This window comes from Melospiza georgiana, chromosome 18 (assembly GCF_028018845.1).
Source record: "Melospiza georgiana isolate bMelGeo1 chromosome 18, bMelGeo1.pri, whole genome shotgun sequence".
In the NCBI taxonomy this organism is placed as follows: Eukaryota; Metazoa; Chordata; class Aves; order Passeriformes; family Passerellidae; genus Melospiza; species Melospiza georgiana.
Genome location: NC_080447.1, coordinates 9706067 through 9732964, shown reverse-complemented (window position 1 = coordinate 9732964; position 26898 = coordinate 9706067). Strand labels below are relative to the sequence as shown.

The window sequence follows — 26898 nt, the reverse complement described above, 5'->3', positions numbered from 1 at the left end:
AATTTTCATTAAAATTTAAATTTGAGAAGGCTCCCTCTCTTCTTTCCTCCCTCCTCCCCCTTTGAACGTTTGACTGGCAACCATTTCATATTTCAATCTCGGCAGAACAAATTGAATTAGATGTTGAAACCAAACTCTGCTCTGTTCTCTAAAGCCTACATGCTCTGCTTGTGCTAATCCTTTTCGTCGCTGCTGCAGACCTCAGAGACACTCAGCAAGAAACCTGCCCTGCCACAAAAGACAATGAAGGGAAAGAGGAAAAAAAAAAAAAAAGAAAAAACAGGGAAAAAAAAACCCACAGGAAAATCCAAGCCCAAGCTGCAATGCTGCAGAGCTCTGCTGAAATCATGTGCTGGGTGATGCATGTGCCTGGAGGGGAGCCTGCCCAGCTCCTCTGTCCTCTGTGCTGGACTTGGGCTGGTCCTGCCCAGGCAGGATGGTCAGACATCCCTGCTGGGCTGAAATTTAACTGAGCTGAGGCTGAGATTTCCCTGCAGTGACCCCCTGGTGCAGAGCTGTGCCAGTGCTGGGGCAGGTGATGAAGGGCCAGGAATGCCACTCATCAGTGCCAAGCAAAAAAAGGGGAATCAAGCTTGTCACCACTTGAGGTGCCACTGCCACCCCCTCTGACAGCACTGCTTCCACACCCGTGCCTCAGTTTCCCCACCTGCTGCACAGGATGAGGGTTTCACACCACATCCCTGAGACATCCCAAGGGGCTATTCCTGGATTTTGGTTTGTCCCCTGAGCCAGGTGCTGGCAGGAATGGCTGCTGTGGGGCTTGGGAAGCCTCTCAGTGGCAGCAGCAGGGCTCTGGAGCTGCAGCACAGCTTAGGGGAGCAGCAAGGGCTGTCACAGCTCTGGTCCCTGGGCAGGAGCTCAGTGCTGAGCCCTGTTCTGGGAATTGTGCAGAAAAGCTGGGACAGGACATGTCTGTAAGCACAGGGCTGGGCTCTGAGCAGCACAGCACACACACCTGGAGGCACCCCCAAAGCAGAGCTGGGCAGATGGCACCCCAAAGCCCTGACAGATGTCACCCCAAAGGCCTGGCACTCCTGCAGGGGCCCTGCATGGAGCAGGCAGTGTGGTTTAACCCAGCTCAGCTGCTGTGAACAGGCTCCCATCAGATACTCAGGGTTTGCACAGTGGCCCCACACACACAAGGGACACCACGAGCCCACCTCACCTCTCCTGAGCCCACACAGGGTGAGCTTGGGGGTCTGGAAAGGATCAGAGGGGCTGCCAGGACTGCAGGGTTTGACCTTGAGGGGCCATTTCATCCTGGCTCCCTCTTGCCATCCCATATGTTACAGCCTTGAGGTGCTGCCCCAAGACACAAGCAGGAGTGATGGCAGCCAGGACTCACTCGGGGTGTGGTGCTTTTGAAGGGAGAGAAGTTGTGGAGATTTTGGTGCTGGCTCTTGCCAAACTATCTGTGACATGGTGGCAGCTGCAGGTTGGTGTCCAAACAGGGATTTTGATTTTTTGACAGCCCACAAGGAGGGACAATTCACACCCTGACAGAGATTCTGCTGCCTTCCCCTGGGGGATGCCAACAGCCAGGGGAGCACACAGAACACACCCAGGGCATGCACTCACTTCAACACTGGGCTCAAACCCAGCCAAATCTGGGCTGTAACCCCTGGGACCACAGCCAGGAGCCTCTGGGGTCACAGCTGGGAGATGCAAAGGGTGGGATTCCTGCTTGGAGGCTGCTGAGACTTTGGAATCCCACCTTCTCCTGCTCCTGGTGCTATCGACCCTACAGCATGGACACTGTGACTTTTAGGTCCAGCTGTGCCCACCCTGCCCCAGTACCCACCTCAGCAGAGCCCAGGCAGCTGTTAGATGTCCTCATCCTTGTTATTGTCCTCCTGTTCCAGGTGCTCCATGATTTCATTCAAAAGCTCCGATCGCTTTTTCTTCTTCGGGGAGTCTGTCCAGGTTAGGGTGGGAGCAAAGGGGGGGAGAGAAAAGCAAAAATTACAACCTGGACACACCTTGGGAGGGGCTGAGGGGGCTGGAGGGAGCAGGATACCCTTTCAGATGAGGGTTATCAATATAATCGACTTCTCCTCCCCAGGCAGGTCCTGGAAGGAGTTGGGATTCCAATATCTCCCACCCATGCTTTAATTCACAGCATGGGAGCAAACAGCACCCAGAGAGGTGATGGTGATGCCAACCCTTCCTGCAGACCCCAATTCACTGTGGAATTCACCATCTCCCTGTGGAAAAGTGGCTGCAAGCCTCAGCAGGAGCTCCTCAGGCTCTTGGCAGGACACAGCCCCACCAACACGCGGGCTGAGACCACCCCATCCCAGCAGCACATCCCTCACCTGGGTGGGACCATGTCCCTGCTTTAATTCACAGCCTGGGAACAAACAGCACCCAGACAGGTGATGGTGATGCCAACCCTTCCTGCAGACCCCAATTCACTGTGGAATTCACAATCTCCCTGTGGAAAAGGCTGCAAGCCTCAGCAGGAGCTCATCAGGGCTCTTGGCAGGACAGCCTGGCTGAGACCACCCCATCCCAGCAGCACATCCCTCACCTGGGTGGGACCATGTCCCTGCTCTGCCCCACAGCACCCTGCACACAATCCCTCCCAATGCCTGCCAGCACCTGAGGGAAGATCCCAGCCCTGGCTCTGAGGTGACAAAGCCATTTGGTCCCTGATGTGAGGCTGACACCCTCCTTTCTGCTGGGCAGGAGCCGTGGCACAGCCCCCTCTCCCCCCCTGGCTCCCCAGCTCGCTTGCAGCACATGGAGAACAGCTGTTTAAATCCTGCTTTCAGACATCAAAAGCCTCGCTGGGTTTCTCAAACAAACAAACATACCATAGGACTAAAGAAAAGGTGTAAAATAAATAAATGGAACAAGCTGTGCATTTTCTTTTAGTATTACAGCTGCTGCGGGAGATAAACAACAAGTAAATGTCACAAAACATCAATACAGAAGAAATTAACCTGACAAAAGCTCACATCCCCCCCCTCTCTGCCTCCCCCCAACTCCCAACAATTTTTGCATTTCTGGAGTTCCCATCTAATGATTTTATTTTTCAATTAATTCTTTGACAGAGAGCCAGAACCTGCCTGCTTTCTCCCTGGGGGCTGTGGGGACAGGAGGGGGACGAGGGTGCTGATGGACCCTGCTGCCCTCTCAGCTTCCACCTCAGGGGAGCCATGGGGGCCACAATGTGCTACCCCCAGACCCTCCAGCAGCTCCTCCCAGTTCAATCACCCAAAGGCACCAGGGATAACCCACCCTGGATGCAAGCAAGGTGCAAGCTCAGCAGTTCTCCCTCTCTACTCTGCTCCCAGCTCTCCTGCTTTGGAATGGCATCAAATGTGCTCTCATCTCCCAAATCCACTGTAGGAGCGTGTCCTGTACCTGCCACCTCTTCCCACCCAGAGCCTCATGGAGATGCTGAGGCTGCACAGCAGAGGAAAAGCTGGATATGGGGCACTGGGGGCACAGGGGACATCCCTCAGCAGAGCAGGACCTGGCAGAGCAATCCCCCACTGCATCCCCCAGATTCACCAGCTCTGCCACGGGCAGCACCAGCAGCATCCCAAATGTGGCATCAAATGTGGTCTCATCTCCCAAATCCACTGTAGGACCATGTCCTGTACCTGCCACCCCTTCCCAACCAGAGCCTCATGGGGATCCCACAATGCTGAGGCTGCACAGCAGAGGAAAAGCTGGTTTGGGACACTGGGTGCACAGGGGACATCTCCCAGCAGAGCAGGACCTGGCAGGGCTCTGGCAGTGAAATCCCCCCATTGCATCCCCCACATTCACCAGTTTGGCCAGAGGCAGCACCAGCAGCATCCCAAATGTGGCATCAAATGTGGTCTCATCTCCCAAATCCACTGCAGGAGTGTGTCCTGTACCTGCCACCCCTTCCCAACCAGACTCTCATGGGGATCCCACAATGCTGAGGCTGCACAGTGGAGGAAAAGCTGGATCTGGGACACTGGGTGCACAGGGGACATTCCTCAGCAGAGCAGCACCAGGCAGTGAAATCTCCCCACTGCATCCCCCAGATTCACCAGCTCTGCCACGGGCAGCACCAGCAGCATCCTCCTCTTGTCTAACAAGGGGAAAATAAAAACCCAGGAGGGTGGGGAGGCGAATTGGTTGGGCTTCCTTCCGTTCTGCTGCTCCAAGCTGGTTAAGGTTTGCCCGCTAACGATCCCATTTGCTTCCTTTAAACAATGGGCAAAGCCGGCGGGGGTGGGCCGGGAGGGGGATTACCACGGGATTAGAACGTGGCAGGGTTGTGGATGCCACGCTAATCCTGCAGGGTTTTACTCCCCGGCTCCGGCATGTGTTTGCATTAGTTACAGATGCTCTCGAGAAAAAAAAAAATTAAAAAGAAATAGGAAAGGACAAAGGAGAATAAAAAGGGAGCCCAGCAGTTGGGAGGTGAGGGAAAAGGAAACCTGGGGGATGGAGGCCAAAGGAGGAGCGATCTGGCAGAGAGGATGGAGGCAGGAAGGCTTTCCCAGCCCGGCAGGAGGATCAGGACCGTACCTTCCCTGGCTACCCCCTGCTTCCAGCCACAGCTGTAAACAACCAGGGACGAGCCACAGCGGGGCTCGGCTGCTCTACAGCCCCCCACGGCCTCCCAGCTGAACCCCTCCTCACACACCATCACAACCCCCCCACAAGTCGTTGTTCCCCTCCCGGCGTGGTGAAATTCCCCATCTGTCAATTTAATGCTTTGATCGATGGCAAGGAGCAGGAAAGCGGCCCGGCACAGCTGGCTGCCCCCGTTAGGCCTGGCGGGGGAGCGGCGGGGCGGGCTCAGGAGCAGGGGGATCGGCCTTTAGTGGGATTGGGAGCCATGGCCTTCCCTGCACGGCCCGGGCTGAGGGGGAACAGGAGGGATCAGCCTTTAGTGGGATTGGGAGCCATGGCCTTCCCTGCACGGCCCGGGCTGAGGGGGAACAGGAGGGATCGGCCTTTAGTGGGATTGGGAGCCATGGCCTTCCCTGCATGGCCCTGGGCTGAAGGAGGGATTATAATTTAGTGGGATTGGGAGCCATGGCCTTCCCTGCATGGCCCTGGGCTGAAGGAGGGATTATAATTTAGTGGGATTGGGAGCCATGGCCTTCCCTGCATGGCCCGGGCTGAGGGGGAACAGGAGGGATCAGCCTTTAGTGGGATTGGGAGCCATGGCCTTCCCTGCATGGCCCTGGACTGAAGGAGGGATTACAATTTAGTGGGATTGGGAGCCAGAGCCTTCCCTGCATGGCCCTGGGTTGAGGAGCACTGGGTGGGATTGGAACAGAGCCCTCCCTGCAGGGCCTGGGCTGAGGGATGGATTATAATTTAGTGGGACTGGGAGCTAGAGCCCTCCCTGCACAGCCCCAGGCTCCCAGGGAGAGCAGAGCACCCCGAGGGCTGGGCAGTGCTTGCCAAGCTCCCCTCAGGATGGAGCTGGGGAGGAAAGGGCTTGGAGCTGCTCTCAGCCCTTTGGGAGTGGTGCCTCCATCATTTGGGGATGCAGGGGTGAGTGTGGAGTGTTCCCCCTGCACAGGGCACACATCCACGGCTGCCCCTTGCCCCAGTGGGATCCCTCGTCCTCGAGCCAGGACAGCCACCCTGCTGGTTTCCAAAGCTTCAGTGTTCCTTCTTTTCCAAAGGGAGGATCCCCCTGCCCAAGCCAGGCTGAGATGCTGCTGCTGGTTGTGTTTGTCACCTGTCCCTGCCCTGCTGAGGCATTTGTCACAGCCCTGCCCCAGGTTATGGGCTGCACTAGAGGTTACAGGGACAACAGTTGGCCAAGCTTTCCCTGGCTGCTCCTTCCCACATAGAGTCACTAATTTCATCCACACAGCCTGTCCCTGGCCAGGCCCTTGAGCCCTCCAGCCACCTTACAACAATTAAAATTGCCCACAAATTAAGTGGGGTGCAAACAAAACTCAAAGTGTCTTTTTTTTTTTCTGTCTAATATAAGAGCCTCCTGCCCCAGGATGAAGAGCTGATACTCTCAGAAATGAGCAAAAAGCCTTAAACCTCTGCTGGGAGCCAGCAGGGCTGAGGTGCCAGGCCTCAGGGCTGAGCTGTGGCTTCACTCCTGACAGAACTACTGAAACCACCCGTGGCAGTCAGTGACCACTCCTGGGCTCCTCACTTTCTCCTGGAACATTACAAAGCCTCAGAACAAGCCATAAAGAATGACCTGAAAACTACACAAAATGGGAAGGAAGCCTATTCCATTTTATTGCATCTATTAGACCTATTGAAAAGTCGGCTCAGAAGTGCTTTGATTGCCATGACAAATGCCTGCATGGAGAAAAGATTTGGGAGACCAGACCTCTCCTTCACAAATAACAGCAGAGACCTGGAACTGGAAGCCCAATCTCTCTAAATGGTCTCTAGAAATAAGGTGTGTAATTGTAGCAGAGAGCAGAGTGGTAGGACACGTCTGTCACAGCCCAGGTCAGGACCTTGAAATGCTAAGACAAAGATGATGAGGCTGACATTAGAGCTGGGGACACCACAGACCTCAGTCCTGATTGTTTCCTGAGGCTTGAAGACCTTAAAGGATCTTTTCTTTCCCATTTCCAGCTTGGGATGGGGACCTGGCCACTGCAGCTGTGGGAAGACCCTCACAGTTCACCCACACAGTGCTGGCAGAGGAGAACTCATGGGACAAACAGCACAGGGATGTCTGAGCTGCTCCTGGGCCCTGTGGGGAGAGGAGGAGTCTTGGGGAAACTGGGATCAGTAGGAAAAATCCTGTTTTCTGGGCTGTACCACCAGTGAAGAGAGATGTACAGTGTCAGCCTGGCTGTTGGGTGCTGTGTGTGCTCTGCATCCTCTCCATCCCTGCTCCATGTGGGACAAGCAGCCTCTAGCCAAACCAGGGAGAAAAGCTGAACGAGCATCCCCCTTCCAGAGGGCTGCAGGCAGAGTGGGGCCAGCCTTTTTTCCTCTCTTTATCAATATCACCCTCTGCACACCCACAGAGGGACAGGGTCCAGCTCCCTCCTCACCTCACAGACACTGGGCACCCCACAGTGCCTTGAAACCAGGAGCAGGCATTTCCCAAGGGAACAAAATCTCACCCTGACCCTCCAGTGTGACACAGAGAGGCTGAGACCTGGTGCCAGGCACCAGCCAGACCCTGGTGCCCACAGGTGTGCCCCAGCCTGGCTCTCCTGGCACAGATCCCTCCTGGCACACCCTGCTCTGCCACAGCATTAGCTACTGGCCAGGCCTGGAGTCCCTGGGTGTTCCTGAGACAGGCTGGAGCACAGCAGGGATTGTGCTGCCATCATGTTTCCCATCCCTAAAGATGGAGAGGGGCAGCCTTGCTCCCGTGTCTCACCTGAGACCCTGGAAACACTTCAGCTCCAAGGCTGCATTCCTGCTGGGATGTGAAAATGCCCTTCCTGCTGCCCTCCCCAGGGCCCCAGCTTGGTGAGGAGGAGCCCAGACAAGGAAGCTGGAGCAAAGGCAGGCAAAAATTGGGAATAAGATTTCCCAAGTTTTGGGAAACGTGCTGAGAGTCTGCAAGGATCCTAAAGCCAAGACTGCTTACTTCCCCTTACAGTGAGCAGAGTGGAAAGGGGGGAAGGAGATCCTGAAGATAAAACTGGGAGCTTGAAACACCTCACTGCTGTTTTCTCCACGTGCACAACGTGTCCCTACTCCAGGGCTGGGTTCTGGGCGGGCACATCCACCCTCAGCCCTGCCACCACCCAACTGCAGCTTGCCCAGCCTGCAATGAGCAGCCCTGAACTATTTCAGGAGCAGCCCTGAAGCATTTCAACATGGGGATCACTGGATCAGTCAGGATCACTAAATAACTGAGATGTGCAGCCCCACAACTGCTGCCCCTGCACTGTTTCAGGACATGGGGATCACTGGATCAGTCAGGATCACTGAATAACGAGATGTGCTGCTCTTCCTTCACCAGGGATGTGCAGCCCCACAACTGCTGCCCCTGCACTGTTTCAGGGAGATGGGGATCATTGGATCAGTCAGGATCACTAAATAACTGAGATGTGCAGCCCCACAATTGCTGCCCCTGCACTGTTTCAGGGAGATGGGGATCATTGGATCAGTCAGGATCACTGAATAACAAGATGTGCTGCTCTTCCTTCACCAGGGATGTGCAGCCCCACAACTGCTGCCAAACTCCTGGGCCATGGGCATGTGGTGATGGAGAAGGGAAGCTGGAAGGGGATGCAGGAGGAGGAGCATTGATCTCCAGCTTAGCCCTGCAGCCCAGGGGAGCCCTTCCAACATAAATATTTGCCAAGCAATGCATTTGTGCCTGTCGATGGCTGTCAATAGGAGCCTGCAGTGCTGTCATCTGCAGAGCTGTCACTCCCAGCAGCCTGAGCCAAGCAGCCCCTTCTGCATCCCATCACCACAGAGTTTTCCCTTTTCAATCCACGTGCTGCATGCCCAGAGCCTGTCCCCACCTCGGGAGCAGCCAGGGGAGGGAGCAAAGGCGCTGTGGCTGCCCGGGCACACGCAGAGTTAACAGCTCCCAGGCAGAGCTGCCAGCCCCCAGCAGTGTGGCAGTGTGAGCAGAGTTACCGTGGAAGTGCTGGGCGGTTTTGCGGCGCAGGGCCTCCAGCGTCTCCTCCGTGTCTGCCCACTCCAGCACCAGCCTGCGGCCGTACAGGTGGGTGCTGTGGCACAGGGCCTGGAAGGCTTTCTGCACAATTCAAAGAGAGAAAAAAAAAAAAAAAAGAAATTAAAGGAGGAAATAAGAACAGGCTCACAGGAGGGAAAGGCAGGAAAGGCAGAAATGTCACTCCCTCTGCCCCGGGGTGGAAAGGCCACCGGAGAACATCGTACTGGGAGTGCTTTGCTCTGATGGGGCAGGATCCATCTCCATCAGAGGCTCTGACTCGGTCATTTATCTTCTCTGCACTTGCAGCAGAGCACATTCCCATCACCACTGCTGCTGGCTCTACTCCTGGGGGCAGGCTGGAACCCAGCACACCCTGAGCCGGGAATGCTGCAGCCCCTGCAGCTCTGGGTGGGACCCTGTGACTGCCCAGCACCCTGTTCTCTGCTGGAACACAGCTCAGCTGTGACAGAGGAGTTCCTTTCTGCTCTGGAAGCAAGATGGAAAACTGCCTTTCTCCTGCCAGCCATTTGGTGACTTGGCTGCGGTGGCAGCACATGTGGCAGAGCAGAAGCCAGCACAGAAATCCTCTGCTCTTTCTGCCTGTGCTGGTTTGCTCTACTGCAGAAACCCAGAGGTTTCCTGGTGTTAGGTCCTGTTTGGTAACACCCATCCAGCTGGAATCTCTTGCTGATGTTGAATACAAACATGCCAGCCAGCCCAGAGCTCAGATGGCTTTCTCTGCCCCTAGCCAACCAGCAGAGACATCCAGAAAACACTGACTCAGTCCAGGGAAGTTTGATTTTGTCTTTAGTTCCCACAGAATTTCAAGGAAATTCAGGACTGAGCAGGATTGGGCACACAATGCAAATACACAAACACACTGGCCAAATATTTTTATCCCCAGGGGCCCACAAATGCTCCCACAGTAAAGGCTGGGCACAGGGGGAGAGAAATGCCCCAAATGCTTTTTCAAAAACCTCAGCCAAGGCTGAGATTAGCTCAGGTTTTGAGCTTGCAAACTCCATCCCTGGAACAAAAATGGCAACTGTAGGATCAGACACACATCCTGCTGTCCAGCAGGGCCCTGTGCTCCCATCTGGAGGCCCCACACCAGCTCCCAAGCTGTCCTGCAAAGCCCACATCTCTCCTCTGAGCCACCTGTTAAAAGCAGCTCTGAACCACTGTCCCCAAATGCCACATCTCTGGGCAGAGGGGCTTCTCCTGCTTTGCTGCCCACAGCTGCTCCTCAGACCCTCCTTGAGCTGCTGGGTTATGAAACCCAGTAAAAAAATCCCATTTTCAGTAACCAGCACCCAGTAACCCGAGCTTTCCTCTCTTTCCACATTCCTTGCACTCATATAACCCTCCTGTGCTACAAAGCAGTGACAAGGAGCACCAGCTGCACCATGGCATGGGTGAAACTCCCATTTTCCCAGCACCCCCAGGGTGAGCCTGGCAGGGCAGAGTGCCCCCTTTTCCAGGGGCACATTTCCTCCTGGAAGAGTTGCAAGCTCCAGCTGTTTTTATTTGCTGCTGCTGTGTTTTCGAGGCCTATCTCCCAATTAGCAGAGCAATGTGTTGGCTTAAACAAACACTGGGGGGAGGTGGTGGGAGGGAGTTGTGAGGGCTGTTTGTGCTGGCACCAGGAGGCTTTTCCAAAGCCTGGCACACAACCCATGGCTCTAAACGCTGCATTTCCTTTGTTAATTCCTATTTTTGGATTGCTCCTTCCCACAGCACAAGGAAGAGGGAAGTTGGGTGACAGCACACAGCTCATCTGTGCTCCACAAGTCATGGAGGAGGGCAGACCATGGTGCAAGTGGCACTTGGTGGGCTCTGCTCCTCTGAGCCACCTCTCTGCCCCCACCTCCTCCTCCTCCTCCTCATGGGATTGACATCCTCTGGTTTTGCTGGCAGCCCTGGGAAAGGTCATGGAGCAACAGAGAAGGCAGATGCTGCCATCAAGTCGTGTTATGAGCAGGAAACCCACTGGGTGAGACACACCAGCCTGGTGATATTGGCCCTTCCTGGCCAAACACATGCCCAAAATGAGTTGGTTTGCACCCACGATGAAGGAAAGCTCCAGCCTGTACTGGGATCTCTGCTCCCTGTCTTCCAGATGGGCTCCAGGAGCTGGGAATGCAGAAGGGAAGCTGCACATTTCAGGTGACAAACACACGGATGTCACTTCTTTGGAAACGAGCTAAAAGACAAAACTAGCTGTTCATTGCTCTGAGAGGAATTGAGACTTTTTCAGGGAAAAAAAAAGAGAAAGCACTGATGATTTAAAAGACAAAGGGATGAAGGGGAGAAATGCCATCCCCATACATCCACACTGCTGGAAATCTTCCAGGGAGAGGAGGAAATCTGCCACTGCTGCTATTCCAAATGAAGAGATAGGTAGGGGAAAAATATATTTTAATTAGGTGACAAGTATGAAATGAGGAGAAGCAGGCTGGCTTTCACAGAAAGCAGGAGCTATTTTTGGGGTGCAGCTCCTCTCTGTGAGCATCTGCCTCCCCAGGACAGCTCTCTGGAGAACAAAGAAGGACCAGAGGTTTGTGGAGCTGTATCCAAATGAGGGATAAAGGCAGGTGTGGTGACTGCTCATCCAAGAGAGAGACTCACCACAAAAGCCCTCTAATTCCCATGCTCCATATATTCCTACACCTTTAAGGAGAGCCTTTGCCACAAAAAGCTCCTTTGGAAATGTCCAAACCTGATTCTGCTGCATTTGGTAACATACCCTCTGCCAGGCCACCCAAAGCTTGCAGATCCCTGGCAAACTTTGCTTTCCAGATGCTTTAGGGGTTGCATGAAAACACTATGGGCTTCTCCTCCTCAAGAATAGGATGTGACCATGATTTAAAATGCCATTTCTGAGCATTTTTTGCAAAGTTTGGTTCAAGCTTAACATTACGGCTCAGAATTGCAGGAAAAAGTGGGGAGAGGAAAGGGAGAGGCTGAAACCGCAGCTTAAACATGTCTGTGGGATTCAGAAAGAGAATTTCCAAGTGAAGAGGTGGCTGATAACCCCCCAGGAAGGGCAGGCTGCTGGGAGGAGGCAGGCAGAGCTGTGGAGCAGAGCCTGCTGTGCTGGGAGGGCCGGGAGCAGGGACAGGAGCGCAGCGTCTGTCACCCGCGGGTGTGACAGCGCCAGCCCTGCCTGCTGCACTCATTTGGAGGACAGTGCTGCTCTGCCTCCAGATTCCCCCTTGCCCTATTAAATACTCAAGCCAAAGAGCCTCCAGGCTGGAATCATTAGAGGGACAAAGGGTCAACAACATTAGGAGATTGATAAATCTCCCTCCCTTGCAAGAGCCGGTCCCAACTGAGGACGCTCTCCGCGATGCCAGCTGCACACAAGGATTTTTCCTTCCGTGTGTGTGCATTTTGAAAGCACTGGCTGTCTCTCCCAAATGGGCAATTTCTATTTGGAGACCAGATGTATTTTTATATCAACAGGGGAGAAAAGTGGGAACTCGGCTTCCCAGTTAATAGTTCAAAAATAAAAACAATTCCGCAACGATTCTGCACAGGGAACGTCAGGAAACGTTTAGTGCTTCCTTAACTGGAGTTAATTTGGTATTGCCAGTGCATCAGAGTTGCAGGGGAGGCTGAGGAGATCAAGCCAAGCCTGATGGGGCAGATCTGCAGGCACAGCATTGGGGAGTTGGGAGGAGGAGCCCCTGTGTCTGTGCTGGCTGTGGAAAATCTCCATGTGCGCTCCCACAGCAGCCGTGCTCGTTCAGAGAAAAAGACAAACACGGGAGGTCACAGGCTTTAAATGCCCAACAAAGGCAGCCTAACTATTCTATTACAAACCCATCATGTTTTATAAGATGCTTATAAGCAATTTCCAGATTACCACTCTGAGCAAAAGCGTCACTGACAGTCAGAGCTATTCAGCTCAGAGGTCTCTAGGCCCACTCCCCTCCTCTCTCATTTCACTCAGCAATAAACTCTAAGCCAATTATGAGCGTGTTTACAATATTCAGGATCCTATTCATCAATACACCGTGCATCCTCTTCCAGACGGCCAATGGAGTGTACTTGATGTGCCACTTGTGAGACAATTAAATCCCTCAAAGAGATGAGGGTGGAAAAAAAATATGAAGAAGGAAGAAGAGCTGCTTTGCTGGGAAAGAAGAAAACCCTGCTGAGAGCTGTTCCACAGGGCAGCTCTCTCCCTGCGTGCTCCCCTCCATGAGCTTTGGGAGCTGTGCCCTGGGCTGGCTCTCTCCCCTCACCATAGATGGGCTGCCCATCACTGAGATTCCCATTTGTCCAGTGCAGCTGGAATCAGCCCCTGAGGGCATGAAAAGGGATGGGAAGCAAACACTGAGCCTGTGCCTGTTTCCCCCAGAGAGCAGCAGTAAAGAACCAGTCAGGCCCCTGTGTACCTTTTCATCCAAAACCTCCCCCTATGTACCTTTCCATCCAAAGCCTAAAGTTTCCTTGGGAAAAAGATTAATTCAAACCCCAGGAACAAAGCCTGAGTGACTGTGCAGTGAAGCAGAGGTGAAGGCAAAGCTGCTTTGAGCAGAGCCACAGGCACAGCTCGAGGTGCAGGGAGAAGAACCAGGCTACTGGGGGGATCCCTGCACCCCCAGCTGACCCCCAAGGGGAGGAGGGAAGCTGAGCAGAGGGAAGTTTGAGTTAGGATCAATACAGGACTAACAAAGAAACTCCATGTACTGTGTTATACAGGAGGTCAGGCTGGAAGGGATGATCTAATAGTCCCTTGTGATCCTGGATCAATGAATGCTGTCTAAAAACATAAACACAGGCTCTGGCTGGCTCCCCCCTCCTCTCTCCTTCATCTGCACTCACAGTGTGGAAAATCTGGAGTTCTGGGGGCTCATGTGGTCCCTTCCCTCCAGCAATAACATCCTGTGGGTTGTGCTTACAGCCACTCCCTTCCAGACCCTGCCCAAACCACCAGGAATCAGCAGCAGGATGAAATCCACCCTGCCCCAGAACCTCTGGCAAAGGATGAGAGCAGGATACCATCATCAGACAGGCTGCAATCCCCTTGTTTCTGCAAAAGGAAGGAACTTAAAGATATAGGAAAGCTTTCAAAAAATAAATCAATGAGGCAAATTCATAACTACCGATCCTCTGGCACAGTCACTGGGAAAGCAGCAGGGTGATGCTGCTCACAGGAGGCTCTCAAAACACACAGAAGAACTGGTGAACACAAGCCTTGCACGAGTCACAAATTAGGGAACTAATATTAGCCACAATATCCAAAACTCCCCTAAAATCAAGGTGGTGCTGGAGGTGGGACATGTGCAAAGGTTTCCTGATGTGTTAATGTTGGGTTAAAACCATCCTGGTCTCACCTTGGTGCTACCAAACCTAAAAAATAAGCTCCTGTCCTGCTGTATTACAAGGATTTTGAGTTATTTTATCAGTTGCACCAAAATTATCCCCTTTAAGGTTTGACTTTTGGGTTTTGCTGCTGCCCACATGGGGGTTTCAGCCTGAGTCCAGCTTTCCTGGAAAATGCTACCAGCCCAAACCTGGGCTAAACCTCAGTGGGACAGAGCCTCCAGGCTGCCCTCCCCACCTGGGGCAGTGCCAGAAGGGCACAGCTCACCTTGGCATCCTGCTTGGTGACGAAATCCACGAAGCCAAAGCCCCGGTGGGATCCTGTTCCTGCCATTTTCTTGGGCAGCCGGACGGTCTTGAGCTCTCCAAAGGTGCTGGGAATGCAAGGAAGAGCAGGAACAGCATGAGATGAAGGCAGGAGTCACCCCTTCCCCACAAACCCTGGCAGTGCCAGCTGCACACCCACACGGAGTGGTGTCCTGCAGCCCTGCAAGCCCCATTTCCAAAGCAAATACCACTTAAAAAACTCAGCTTGGATTTTAAGCATAATTCTGGATATAAAACTTAACAATACAAAAAACTTCTCTAATCCAGCCAGAATGCCATACCCTGCTCAGGGTGAGCAAAGCATCTCCAGGTTACCAGGGCTGCTCCAGATCCCCCCAAAACAGATTTATTGGCACCTTTAAGGAGGGGCTGGAGTGCACAGGATACAGAGCATGGCCCCACAGGGAATTATTCTGTTTGCAGAACAGCTCCTCCATCCCTAGAGGTGTCATCCCTCCAACTCCAGGGATCCTGGGCATTTTTTATGATTGGATTTCCTCACTCTAACCCTTCAGCCTCTGCCATGCTGCAGCTTCTGTGCTGGAATAAACTGGTTTTATCTAAGCTTTCTGGATGTAGGAAGGGAAACAGGCGAATCCAGCAGACCACAACAACCTCCATATCCAACAGCATTTCAGACAAGTTTTGCAGTGTCAATGGAAAGCCAGGAATGGGGAGATAAGGGGGTTCCTGTCCCACAGAAGGAACGTGTAGCTTGAGCAGCAAGGCATGTAGCCATCCCACTTTGTCCAAAAACCCTACAAAGGTTTTTTTAGCCCCAAAGGCAGCACGTGCTGGACACCCCTCTCCAGTGCCATCCCCTGGAGAAATTCCAGGACAAAGCCAACGCTTTCCCTGCTGCCAAGCTCCCTCTTCTCCTCCCCTCCCCTCACACCCATTTATCAAACACATATGCACAAACTGCAGGCAATAAATATTTAATGTGGCCCAGGTCTGAAGAGATGTGTTATTTTATTTGAAAATCTCCACACAGGCGTGCATACACAAAAGGAGCCTGGGATACAGCAGTGCCAAAGAGCACCTGGGAATAAACACAGTAAAGGCCATAAACGCTCTCGTGAAATGATATAAGCTAAATCCTGGGAGTTAACCTGCTGCACTGGCAGCATGACCAGGCATTCATCCACCCAATTTCCTTAGGCAACGTGGTGTGTAAATGCACCATTATGAAGCTTCAAAATGAATCCGCACGTCTCGCGCTCGGTGCTTTCCCTCCCTCTCCCTGCTGCCCCCTCCGAGCTGGAGCCACGCAAACAAACAAACAAACCCCAGCACGGCACAGGGAGCAGCCTCAGCTGCTGGAGAGCTCAGATCTTGGGGTTTTTCCCTGGGGTGGGGGTGACAGGGACTCCCAGGATCCCTGGAGCACCTCAAATGCTGCAGTTGGGTGAAGGGAGAGGCAAGGGGACAGCTCCTGAGCCATGGGGATGCCCATCTAGCTAGGAAAAATGGGAGGTAAGGGCCATGGGCACACTCTAGCGTCTCTCTCTCCATGAAAAATATCAAGGACATTGCCTGGGGGCAGCAGAATATTTGCTGAAGGAACAAGAGCAGAGTGTTGCTCAAAGGGAGGTCTCAGAAAACGCTCAGTCTGTGCACTGAAACACCAACCTGTCCTGATACCAAAACCCAGCACTCAGGGTGGCCAGGGGTACCCACAGGAGCAGCATGGCTCTGGATTTAGAGTGCCAGGGAAGCTGTGCTGGCACACATCAGCCTAGGCAGAGCTGGGAGAAACTGGCAATTCCTTCCTCATCAGCTCAGAGCAGTCCAAGCCACCCACACGTGGAGAGGAGAGGAGGGAAGGGAGGGGACACCTGCTTCAGATGCACAGCAGGGCTGGCCAGGAGCTTTCCCTGGGCTTCCAGAGGGATGGATGCAGGGAACAGACGAGGTGGAAGGGTGAGGGAAGCCGAGGGGACAGGGCTGACCCCAGAGGGGCCGTGCAGGGGAGCAGCATCCCCCCCACTGCGGCGCTAATTAGAAAACACAACACAGCAATTACCGGCGGGAGCTGCGAATGAGGCACAGCTCCGGCCTTTAATGTTCTCCTCTCTGGTGCCAGGCACAGACTCACACCTCTCCTTTCCAATTATTTCTGCTGGATTTAGGGGGAGAGAGAGGCAGAGGCAGAAGGAAACCCAATTACCCCCTGCAGTGGCAGGCTCCCTGCCCAGGGGAGCCAGAGGGAAGCCAGGTGCTGATGGCTTTGCTCCCACTCCAGCTCATCCAGCATGGGATTGTGCCATGGCAAAGGCATGGGGATGGGAGGAGGAAAAGCATGGAGCACATCACCCAGGTGACACCAGAGCATAATGGCAAGGGAGGGAAGAAAGCTTTTCCATTAGATGTCATGGAGATGTTTGAAAATGTGCTCCCAGAGGCTGGGATGGCTGTGGAGTCACAGCAAGTCAGACGTGGTGGCACTGCCAGATGGAGTGAAAAAACCCACAGCAGCCCAGGGTGGAGTTCCTCTGGGTGCTGGGGCCTCTCTCCTCTCCTCTCCAAGTGGGCAGAGATCAGCAATCCTGCTGCCAGCACAGAGCACAGCACCAGGCCAGGCTCCTTCCCTCCAGCAGCACGGTTTGCAGGGAGGATTCCAGCATCAGCGAGTGTGAAACCAGAGCAGTTTCTGGATTTATCCTCATTCACCCATCCATGCCTTCTCCAAGTGCTCCTGAGCCCCTGCTCCAGGGCTGGTGGTTGTGGGAGCAAAGCCCTTCCAGGCCTGAGACATTCACTTGTTTGCAGTCAGCCTGGCTTAACTCTGCACAGGACTTGATCCTCAGTCCTGAAGAGCCCACCTGTGCCTGGCCTGGAGCTGGGTTTCTGGCAGGACACTGGCATGGGATTTCAGTGTGGCCAAGCTGTGCAGCAACCCCAAATCTCTGGTGAAACCTCCATGGAGCTGCTCACAATTAACACAGAGAGGTTTGAGGGCCAAAAGCAAAGAGTTTTGCTGCATGGCAGAGCCTCTGGTGACCAGCCATGCACACAGCTGTTCCTGGCTTCCTTCCCACAGGTCCATGAAAAATGGTGTCCCACAGCTACTCTCTGAAATCCCAGGTGGGATCAGGAGCAGGAGGGGAGAGCGGAGGTGTGCAGGATGTGGCTCTGCCTGGGCTCCCCTGTCCCTGCAGGCCCTGCCAGCCAGGCTGGCACATCCAGCCTCACACCTCACTCTCCCAGGCTTGGCACATTCTCCTGCTCTTGGCCTGGAGGGATGACAGCCTCCACTAACACTGCAACTCCTATTTCCTAAATGAGAGCCTTTGTTTTGTGCCCATTCAGATTTGCTGGGAAAGCAGAAAAAGCCTGTGCTGGCCCTGGCTGAGCCACAATCCACAGGGCTGCAGAACAGAGACAGCCACGAGCTCTCCCTTGACCAGTCACCCCTTCCAAGCTCAGGGTGCATCCCAGAGATGCCAGCAGGGACATCCCCTCCCTCCCACCCACAAGAGGTGCAGCATTTCTCCACGGCACTGCTGGCTATCAGCTGCTCTCCTGCTGCTTTGGCAGCTCTTCCAGCTGCCATTCTGCTTCCCTGGCTGAACACAGGCAGGAAAAGGAGATTTCTCCTCCTCACTGCAAGCTGGCTGCAGGTCAGAGGAACATCACTCCTTGGGGTTGTAATTATATCCTTTTGGCACAGGCCAGCTGGGAGGCAAGTCCTTTGCCTGCTAATTACAGGACATTATATTGCTATTAAGCAGCACATTCCAGCTCAGGACACAACCCACGGCTCACCTGGCTTTGCCTGGCCACCAGAAGGAGCCTACACATCCTTCCAACACAGCCCAGAGGCCATGGGACAGAGGAGAAGGGGCAAGTGGGCTCCAGAAAACCTCTTCCCTCCCCTTCCTTCCTCCCTGCTCCCCAGAAAACCCCACAGCTCCAGGCAGCAGTGAAGGATGCTCGTTCACGGGACAGATCAGGGTGAAACTGGAATCAGAGTGGTTTGCTTGGAAGAAACCTTAAAGTTCATCCAGTTCCACCTCCTGCCACGGCAAAGACACCTTCCACCATCCCAGGTGGCTCCAAGCCCTGCCCAGCCTGGCCTTGGGCACTGCCAGGGATGGGGCAGCCACAGCTGCTCTGGGCACCCTGTGCCAGGGCCTGCCCACCCTCACAGGGAACAGTTTCTCCTAAAGAAATTATAAACATCTCTCCAGCTGAGAAGTTTTCCCTCCATTTCAGCCCCTCCCCTGTCTCAAAGAGCAGCACTTAAACTGCAGAATCCTTGGGACAGGCCAGACTGTCCATCCCTGATGGGCATTTTCAAGTCCCAAACGCAGAGATGTGTTCATCTGACTTGATCTTGGTGCACCCCAATCCACAAGCTGGTCAAGGACTCTTGGGTTGCCAAGCACAACAGACACCATGAATCTGTCCACTGCCAGAACCACAGAACATCTCTGAAAACAACCACAAAAATCACCCTGAGCGTTCTGCAGATGTGTACAGAGGTCCCACTGCACAGAGCAGTCCTAAATCCCCCTCTCTGGTTTGTATCCCTTCAAGAAAAACAAAACCAGCAAAACCACGCTGAAAAACTGGTTATGAAAACCTGTCTCAAGGCTGCCAACCTTCTCCTGGGTTGCCCCCATCTCCTCCTCCTGCTCTCCTCTTGCTGCCTTGCTCTCCCAAGCAGCACCATGACCGCTCATCCCAAACGCCTCTGGGCAGGGATGAAGAGTCCAAAAGAGACACAAATCCTCCCCTCCCCTCCCTGCACAGCCTCAGCCCCAGGAGCAGGCTGCAGCCACATGGAATTCACTCAATCCCTTATTCTTTTTCCCCCAAACAGGACCTTCCCCCTCCAGAAGGCCCCGCCACACTCTGCCTCTGCATTTGCTGATTAAAAGGGGGAAGGAAATAAAATACAGTAATGGTCCTTTTTTTCTTTCTTCCTCCTGGAGGAAGGCAGGACCCTGGCAAATGGTTTTGCCCCTGGGCTGAGCCATGGCCAGTTGCACCCCCTGCATGAGGGAGTTAATGGAATCCGCAGCAGAAGGGCCCTCCCGCCTCCCGCTCCAGGACTTCAGCTGACTCCAGGATGGCTAATCCCATTACAAGAAAATAACGTGGATAATTCAAGCTAATGAAATCGTTACAAGAATGTGGACAGCCAGGGGTGGACATTCAGAGCCAATTTAACACTCCTTGGTGTTGTTATCCCCGGCACAGGAAATAGCTGAAAAGGAGGAAGGGAAAGGGAAGGAGGGAAGAAAAAAGCCTTCCTCTCTTGTTAGCTTAAATCCTGTTAGAGAGTTCAGGAATTATCTGGCACCCATCTCCCCTATTACCATTATCAGCAGCAGCATCAATAATGTCTCCTTCACCTCTGGAAATCAGCAAATGAAGGCACAGGAAGACAAGGTGGGAGGGAACCTGTGGATCCTGGAGCTCAAACTGTGGCTCACTCCAGCTCTGGTGGAGAGATTTGGGAGCAGAGCAGGGGAGCAGCATCCCCCTGGCCCACACCAGGAAGCAGTCCCCAGTGCAAAGCTGATCCTTCATTCATGCCCTGCTGGATAATCAAAGCTCCTGTGAAATCTGTGTGAAAAGCCAGGGGACAGGGGACAGCCACGTCTGCACCTTGCTCTTTACCATGGATCATCAGTTTTTCCAGCTTCCTCTTTGCCCAGGAGCATCATCTTTGTTTGGAGGCCCTTGATGTGCTGCTGCAGCACAACTGGGTTTTGCTTTGTGTGATTCCTCCTTTTCCTTGTGCTGCTGCCTATCCAGGCTCAGCTGCTCTGTGGATCCTTTCCTGAGCCTGGTTTTCTCTGTCCTTGAGGCTCCTGTGGCAGGGCCAAATCCAGGCTCCCATCACTGCAGCATCTCACACACTCCCTGGAATAACACTGCTGCTGGTCCCAGCTCATCATGGAGGAAGTCCATGAGATCCACTGGAAAACAGCTCCAGCTTTTGGATTGCCCTCACTCCCTCAGTGAAAAGCTCCAAGCTTGGTTCTTCCTGGATTTATCCAATTTTGGCACAGATCTTCAAGAATTATTTAGAAGCCCAACACCACAACTACTCCAGGTGCCAGGGACTATGTGGACATGGATGTGTTTCTTCCAAGGAGCTGGGAATTGACCCACAAATCCCATTTTTAGTGGAAAATGGCAGCAGCCTCCCTTGGAGCTCGTGGCAAAGCAGGATCAGGAACACAACAGCTTTGGCCCCAGAGCAGGAGCAGTCAGAGGATGGATCTTCCCTCTCCTCAAGATGCTGGATCAAGAGGCAGTGGCTGCTTCCTGTGGCTTAACTGGCTTGTTTAAAAACACAGCAAAACATTTTATCCCTTCTCGATTTATTTTCCTTAACAGTTGCTTATGAGGGACCTTATCAAAAGCGTTCTGAAATTCCAAGCAAATTAGTCATTAGGCAGGTTTTCAGAACAGTAATTAGGCCACTCCATGCCCCTGATGTATTATTTACCTGAGAAGATCTACATAATTAGGGCTCTTCTTTATAACTGGTATTACACACACTAAATTCTACTCCAGTCTATCGTGTAATTACGCAATTAGGGCGCACGCTAAACAGAAACCAATCCTGAAAACCAAGCAGAAAGAAAAAAAAACAAAAAACAACCACCCAACAGTAATTATTATTTTTTTAAATCCTCCATCAGCAGCGCAGCAGCAAGTCTTAAAATTTTAATATCCCTCCACTTAAGTCATTTCTAAGCAGGTGCTGCAACCAGGTTTGGTTTCTTAATTTCGCTGCGTTTAATCTGACTTTGGGAGGTTTTAACATTGGGAGAGATCAGCTTTAAAGGCTGGTGGGAAAAGGAGCCTTTCCCTGGCTGGATTTGCTGTGCTGGTGGCAGCAGCATCATGTCCCTGCACCTCCCTTTGCAGCTCCTCAGCCCCCTGCTCCTCCCAATCCAGGCTGATTTTCCAGCTCCAGCTGCTCTGTGTGACTGTCACAGTCGCTCTGCCCTCCAGAGCCCGCTCCCACACTGGAATTGTAGTGTGGAAAAAAGGAATGAGAGCCCTGGAGCCCCTGCAGCAGGAGCTGGGATGTGCAGAGCCCCACCCAGCAGCCTCACACACCTTTAGGATGGAGAGATGGGCATCTCTTGATTTGTTCCCATCTTTTTTTCTGGTCTGACTGCAAAGCAAGATGCCAGGATGTGCCTCCCTGTGGATATTGCACATGCCCTGCTTTGTTTCCTGCTCCTTGCTGATGGAAGAGTCTGCACCACTGGGGTGGGAAGTATTTTTTAAATCCACTTCTTGCCATAAATCTATTTTAGACTTGGTGACATCAAGGAGAAGCAGCCAGGACTCACTGACACCTCCAGGAGAAGACACCTGCCTATTCTCCACGTTTATTTCCGTGCTTTAAAGACAGCGATGATTCACTGGCTGATGAAAGCAGGAACAGATTTCCTCCTGAAATTTCACACCTCAATGCCCACAATTCCAGTTCCTAAGGGCCAGGGGAAGGTGCAGAGCTGGCATAGGGAGCACCACAAGCTTTAGGAAGCCCTGGGTTCTAGCAGCACTGCTGAACACTGACATGAGTTTGGGAGTTCAAAGCTACCCCAAAAGAGTTTGAGGATTTAAAGATAACTGGTGGGTGTGTGATGGAAGAGGTCACTCCAAAACAGGATGGAGGTGGAAAATCCTACTTTAATATTATTCAGGTTTTGTTGTTGCTTCTCTTCTCTTGGGCAATCTTAGAGCTCTGAGCTGGTTCTGGTCACAGCAGGGCTCTGGTCCCCTCTGCTGTCACTCTCAAATCCCCTCATTTCACCTATCCAACATCTTCCTTCTTAATCCTACTAGTAATACTAGTTACTCCTAATAGTAATTACTTTTTTTTTTTTTTTTTAATTTTTGCTGGGGGAGACAAAAGACATTCAAGCCTGGAGGAGAAAGGAGCAGCTCTATCAGGACATCTTCCCCAACATCACCTCCCTGGAGCACAGCAGGGCCAAACCCTGCTCCCCTGGCAGCCGAGATGTACAAATGCAGCAGTCACCTACAGACCCCTCTATCCCAACCCTCAGGGAATCTCAATCCTTGCACAGCCTCCAACAAGAGCCCCCAATGCCTGCAAAGCCCTTCTCAGAGCTCACACTCCTAAGCCACAATTCTCCCAGCACGCAGCACCTTGCAGGACCAGGGCTTAGGAGCCACCAAGTCACTGCCCTAATCACCAGAGGGTCAGCATTTCAAAGGAACCTGCAGCTCCCACAGAGCTGAGATTTGGGGATTTATCTCTCCTGGGCTCTTTTGAAAATCCTGATCAGAGTGCAGCTCTGGTCAAAAAAAAAAAAAAAAAAAAAAAGTTATGCTAAAAATAGTGCTCACAGGAGGGTCTGGTGCAAATCTCTGCTCCTGGAGGATTCTTATGAGTCAGCTCCTTTCAAAGACAAGAGGAAATTTGTACAACTAGCAACTAGGAAACTCAGAAGAAACCCAAAGGTGTACCCAGGGCATCCTTTGGAGAAGGCAGCCTTGCTGTTAAAGTACCAGCTGCATCAACAATGCAAAAAATAAAGAAATATCTTATATTCAGCTGTAGAACCTCCTGCACTGAGCTGGGGAATAAATATAGAAGCAATGAGATATTTATAGGCACACAGCTATTTTAACACAGCTCTGCTTTAAAGAGAATCCTTATTTAAGTCTTGTCCCTGTAAAGCTGCAGGATGACTTAGAGAAATAACCTGATTAATTATTTTCATCAGGGGAACAGAGAAACACAGAGGGGAGATCAAATGCACGCAAGCGCAGCGGGAACGCGGGCGCTGAGCTGGAGGCTCAAACACAGCCAGGCTGTGAGCTCTCCTGAGCTCAGGATTGTCCCCAGAGCCCAGGCTGGCCACATGGGACACCTGCCAGGGCTCACAACAAGGCCAAGCATTAAAAGCAGGCACAGAGCAGCTCCTTGGTGAGGCAGGCTGGGAGCCACCACGCTCCAGAGACAGAAAATCCCATTTTCTGCTCCTGCTGGAAAAGCTCTGGGAGCAGAGGTGGCTTTTAACTGCTAACAGCCCAATTTACCCATCCTGTAGCCAAACTGGAGGTGTGGCTGCTGCCCAAGCCACAATGGTGGCTCTCCTCCTGCTCCAGGACTTTGGTCACCCCTTGGCAACATGCCATGACCACAGCAAAGCTCAGAGGCCACTCTGCACAGTGGGATTTGTCTTCACAGGTCACCTAGAAAAGTCCCAAAAGACAGGGAGTGACTGGTGCAAGCACTGCCTGAGCCACCATGGGCTTCAGTGATGCTGTTCCCACTCCATTTCATGGAAAGCTCATTGCTCTCCACCCATCTCAGAAAGTGCAGGATGAGAGAACAGAGATTCCACAGGATCCCTGGATGGTTTGGGTTGGAGATCATCTAAGTCCAACCCCCCCTGCCAAGAGCTCCAAGAAGTGTGGCCACAATGAGAGAAAAGGGAAGGGATCATCCTTCCAGCCACAACCCACAAAAAATTGCAAGCACAAACCTGGAAAAAAGGTGAGATGAGTTCTAGGGGTGAGAACAATCCAAATGGCAGGGACAGAGCAGAATGTCTGCCATGGAGAGTGAGCCTCAGCCAGGATGGGCTCAGCAATGCTGAGCCTGTGTGGGAGCTGTCACAGGCCCAGCTGATGGCAGTGAGTCCCTGCAGAGGTGACAGCTCTGGCAGATGCACTGAGCAAACAGCAGAAAAGGGGGAGAAATCAGACAGGAGGCAAAGGCAGCTCCATCTTTACTGTGCTCGCTGGTGTTAAAAAAGGGAGGCAAGTGGTTAAAAAGCAACTTTGAAGCAGCATCCTTGCTGAGCACAGGTAGGGCAGGGCAGGCTGGCAGCTCCCCTCCCTCCTTCCCTCCCTCCTGCAGCCCTCCCTGCTGCAGCAGACCCAATTTCATGGGGTTTTTGCACAAGCAGCGGGGTGGAAAATGATCATCGGGAGGCAGCGCACGGCGCTCCCCACATCGCCCTGCAAGGTGAGCAGCCCCAGTCCCACCTGGGCGAGGAAAGAGGCACCAGAGAGCTCCCAAAAAGGCAGCCATGGGTGAGGATGAGGGGCAGCCATGGTGGGGATGAGGGGCAGCCACGCTCCCCCCAGCCCTGTCACCCTCCTGGCTGCTGCCGGCACAGACAGCGCAGTCCTGCGTGACAGCGTGAAATTAATATGATTTTGGGGGAAGCTGGCAGTGAGTAATGAGCAGCTGAAACACCTCATCCCCACCCCCTCGCCCCCCTCAGACTCTTTTAACCCCTCAGCTGCTGGCATGGCATCAAAGAGTGGGAAGAGCAAGAGCTGGGTTAAAGAGAAGTAGGGAAGGGCCACGGAGCACAGCTGAAATGGGATTTGCAGGGTGGATTTTGGCACAAATCTCAGTGGTGCTGCCTGTGAGCAGTCCCAGCCTGTTGAGATGCTGAGATTGGCACTCCTGGGCTTGGAAAAGTCAATATTGCTGCTTTTCCAAGTGAGGTTTCACAAAGAGATGCCCAAAAAAATGAGGGGCTGAAGGAGACCCAAGGCTGTTCTCCAAACAGCCCAGAGCCCAGCCAGGAGGGGACAGCCTGATGTGCACAGACCACAGATGGGCAGCAGAACAAAATGTGGTTTTCCAGCTTCCCTGGTACCTAATAAATGGGAATATGGGCAGAAAAACCATCCCATCTTCACAGGCAGCTGATGTGAATCCCTGGATGCCTGGTAGGGCTCAGTCCCACAACAGCACCTTCCTCAGAGGATGAGGCTCAGCAGCTTCCCCCTGGACTTAATTGCAGCAAATTTAAGATCTCCTGTCCTCTGCCAGATGCCTGGAAGTGCTCAGGATACTGCTGGGGGAGGAGGAAAGAGAGGTGAGAAGACAGATGGTCATCCTGATCTGCCTTAACTTGATTTCTTCAGGAAAAACAAGGTGCAGACAGAAATGCTGCTGGTGCCAGCAGCTGCAGAAGCCAGCACAGTTCAAAGGCCTTGGGCACAGGCAGAGCCTCAAGGGAGGTGAGAGACTCTGGAATGGAAGGGCTTTAATTGCAATCACATCCCAAGGCTGAAAAATCTCCCAGATTGGGAGAGGGAGAAAGGCTGCAGCAGGCATGAGGTTAAAAAAATAATGATGCAAACAGAGATGCAAATAAAGGACACGATGTCATCGTGAGGAGAAAGCTGTGATTCATTAGAGGCTTGTTCAGGACCTTCTCGTGAAGTGAGACTGAAAAATACCCACACAAGTGAAAGGCAGGGGGGTGGATGGATCAACATCACCAGCAAAGAGCTGCAGTTAACAAACCCAACAGACAGAGGAATTTTAAGAGCAAGGAGATAATCATCTTGGCTGTACCTTGATGAAAGGCTGAGACACAAACTCAAAAGTTGTGTAATTTCAATGTTATAGATTGTGCAGTGCCCCAGCTGGCAGCCCCCAAAGGCCCAACTCTGAGAATTAACAAGAACTGGCCACAATATAAGGCAAAAAAAAAGAGAAATCCATGTTTTTCCTTTCTTAGACACACACACTCTCTTCTTAATTCAGACAAAAAGACACCTTGTAACACTAAGAACCCTGAGTGGGTTATTTTCAGGACACAGCACAAGCAGGCTTTGCTTTTCTCCCTATGGAGAACCACCTGCCCACATCTGAAATTTTTTTGCACTGAAAAAAATGGCAAAAAGCCCAAAGCAAAACCCCAGAGTGGCATTTGAACAAGACATTCCAAAATCAGCCCCTTCCCCAGCTCACTCCACCTTCCCTGAGCCCCTCCACGCTGCTGAGCTGAGGAATTTGTGTGGAAAACTAATTAAAGTTCCCTTGGGAAGCTCGGCTGGATGCCCTGGAGAGAGGTGGCAGGAGTCAGGAGAGAGCAGCCCAGAAATTCCCTTCATTTGCACAGGACAAATCCAGGTGTTGGGTGGGCAGAAAAGGGATCTGGAGTACATGGAGAACAGAAAAAGGGGGAAAAAATAAATATAAAAATCAAATACGTAATGAATATTCAAACCCAGGAAAGGGATGTGCTGAAAAAAGAAAATCTTCCTTCTGCTCTTGGGAAGAGCCACCTTTTAAAGCAACTTTGCTAAGATAACACAGAGTTAAACATTTCCTTATCTATGTTAAACACCTTTATGATTCAGACTGAAAAACAGCACTGCAAACCCATTTCCCTCTCCCCCACCCCATGGCTCTCTTTGGAGAGTGGCCAAATTAAAGTGGCCACTTCCATTTCTGGCCTCTGAATATCAACCCAATTCTGCTGTGTTTGGGTTTCCAGCACACAAGGAGAAGATTTGAAGAAGAGGGAGGGGAAGAAATAAATAAAAAGAGTTTAATTTATGCTGTTTGAAATAGAGAAATAAAGCAGCCCAGCAGATCCCTGCATTCCTGGTGCACATTCCTGCAAGCTGCTTCCCAAAAAGCTCCTGCACTCTGTATTTTCCTGTGCCACACTGCAGCTTGGGCATGGAAACATCAGGGTTGGCCAAAGGCTGCAGTGATGCCCCTGGCACCTGTGCAGGAGATGCAGGGCACACAGCCCACAGGGGTGGGAGAGCAGAGGGTGGCTCAGGGGGCAGCTGTGCCAGGGGTTCCTCACCCTCACGGGGGAATTCTTTCCCAAAATCCCATCTAACCCTGCCCTCTG

At 52.6% G+C, this 26898-nt stretch overlaps 1 protein-coding gene across 2 annotated transcripts in view; it reads right to left on the bottom strand.

The window, feature by feature from the left end:
• The window catches only part of RBM19 (RNA binding motif protein 19), a 55258-nt gene that overhangs the window by 5782 nt on the left and 22578 nt on the right, over positions 1-26898 (bottom strand). For both annotated transcript variants that reach the window (XM_058036848.1, XM_058036849.1), the window contains exons 22-24: positions 14205-14310; positions 8563-8683; positions 1823-1936 (exon numbers count right to left, since the gene is read on the bottom strand). In XM_058036848.1, the coding sequence (XP_057892831.1) occupies positions 1845-1936; positions 8563-8683; positions 14205-14310 (319 nt within the window). In that variant the 3' untranslated portion in view covers positions 1823-1844. The remainder of the gene's footprint in view (positions 1-1822; positions 1937-8562; positions 8684-14204; positions 14311-26898) is intronic.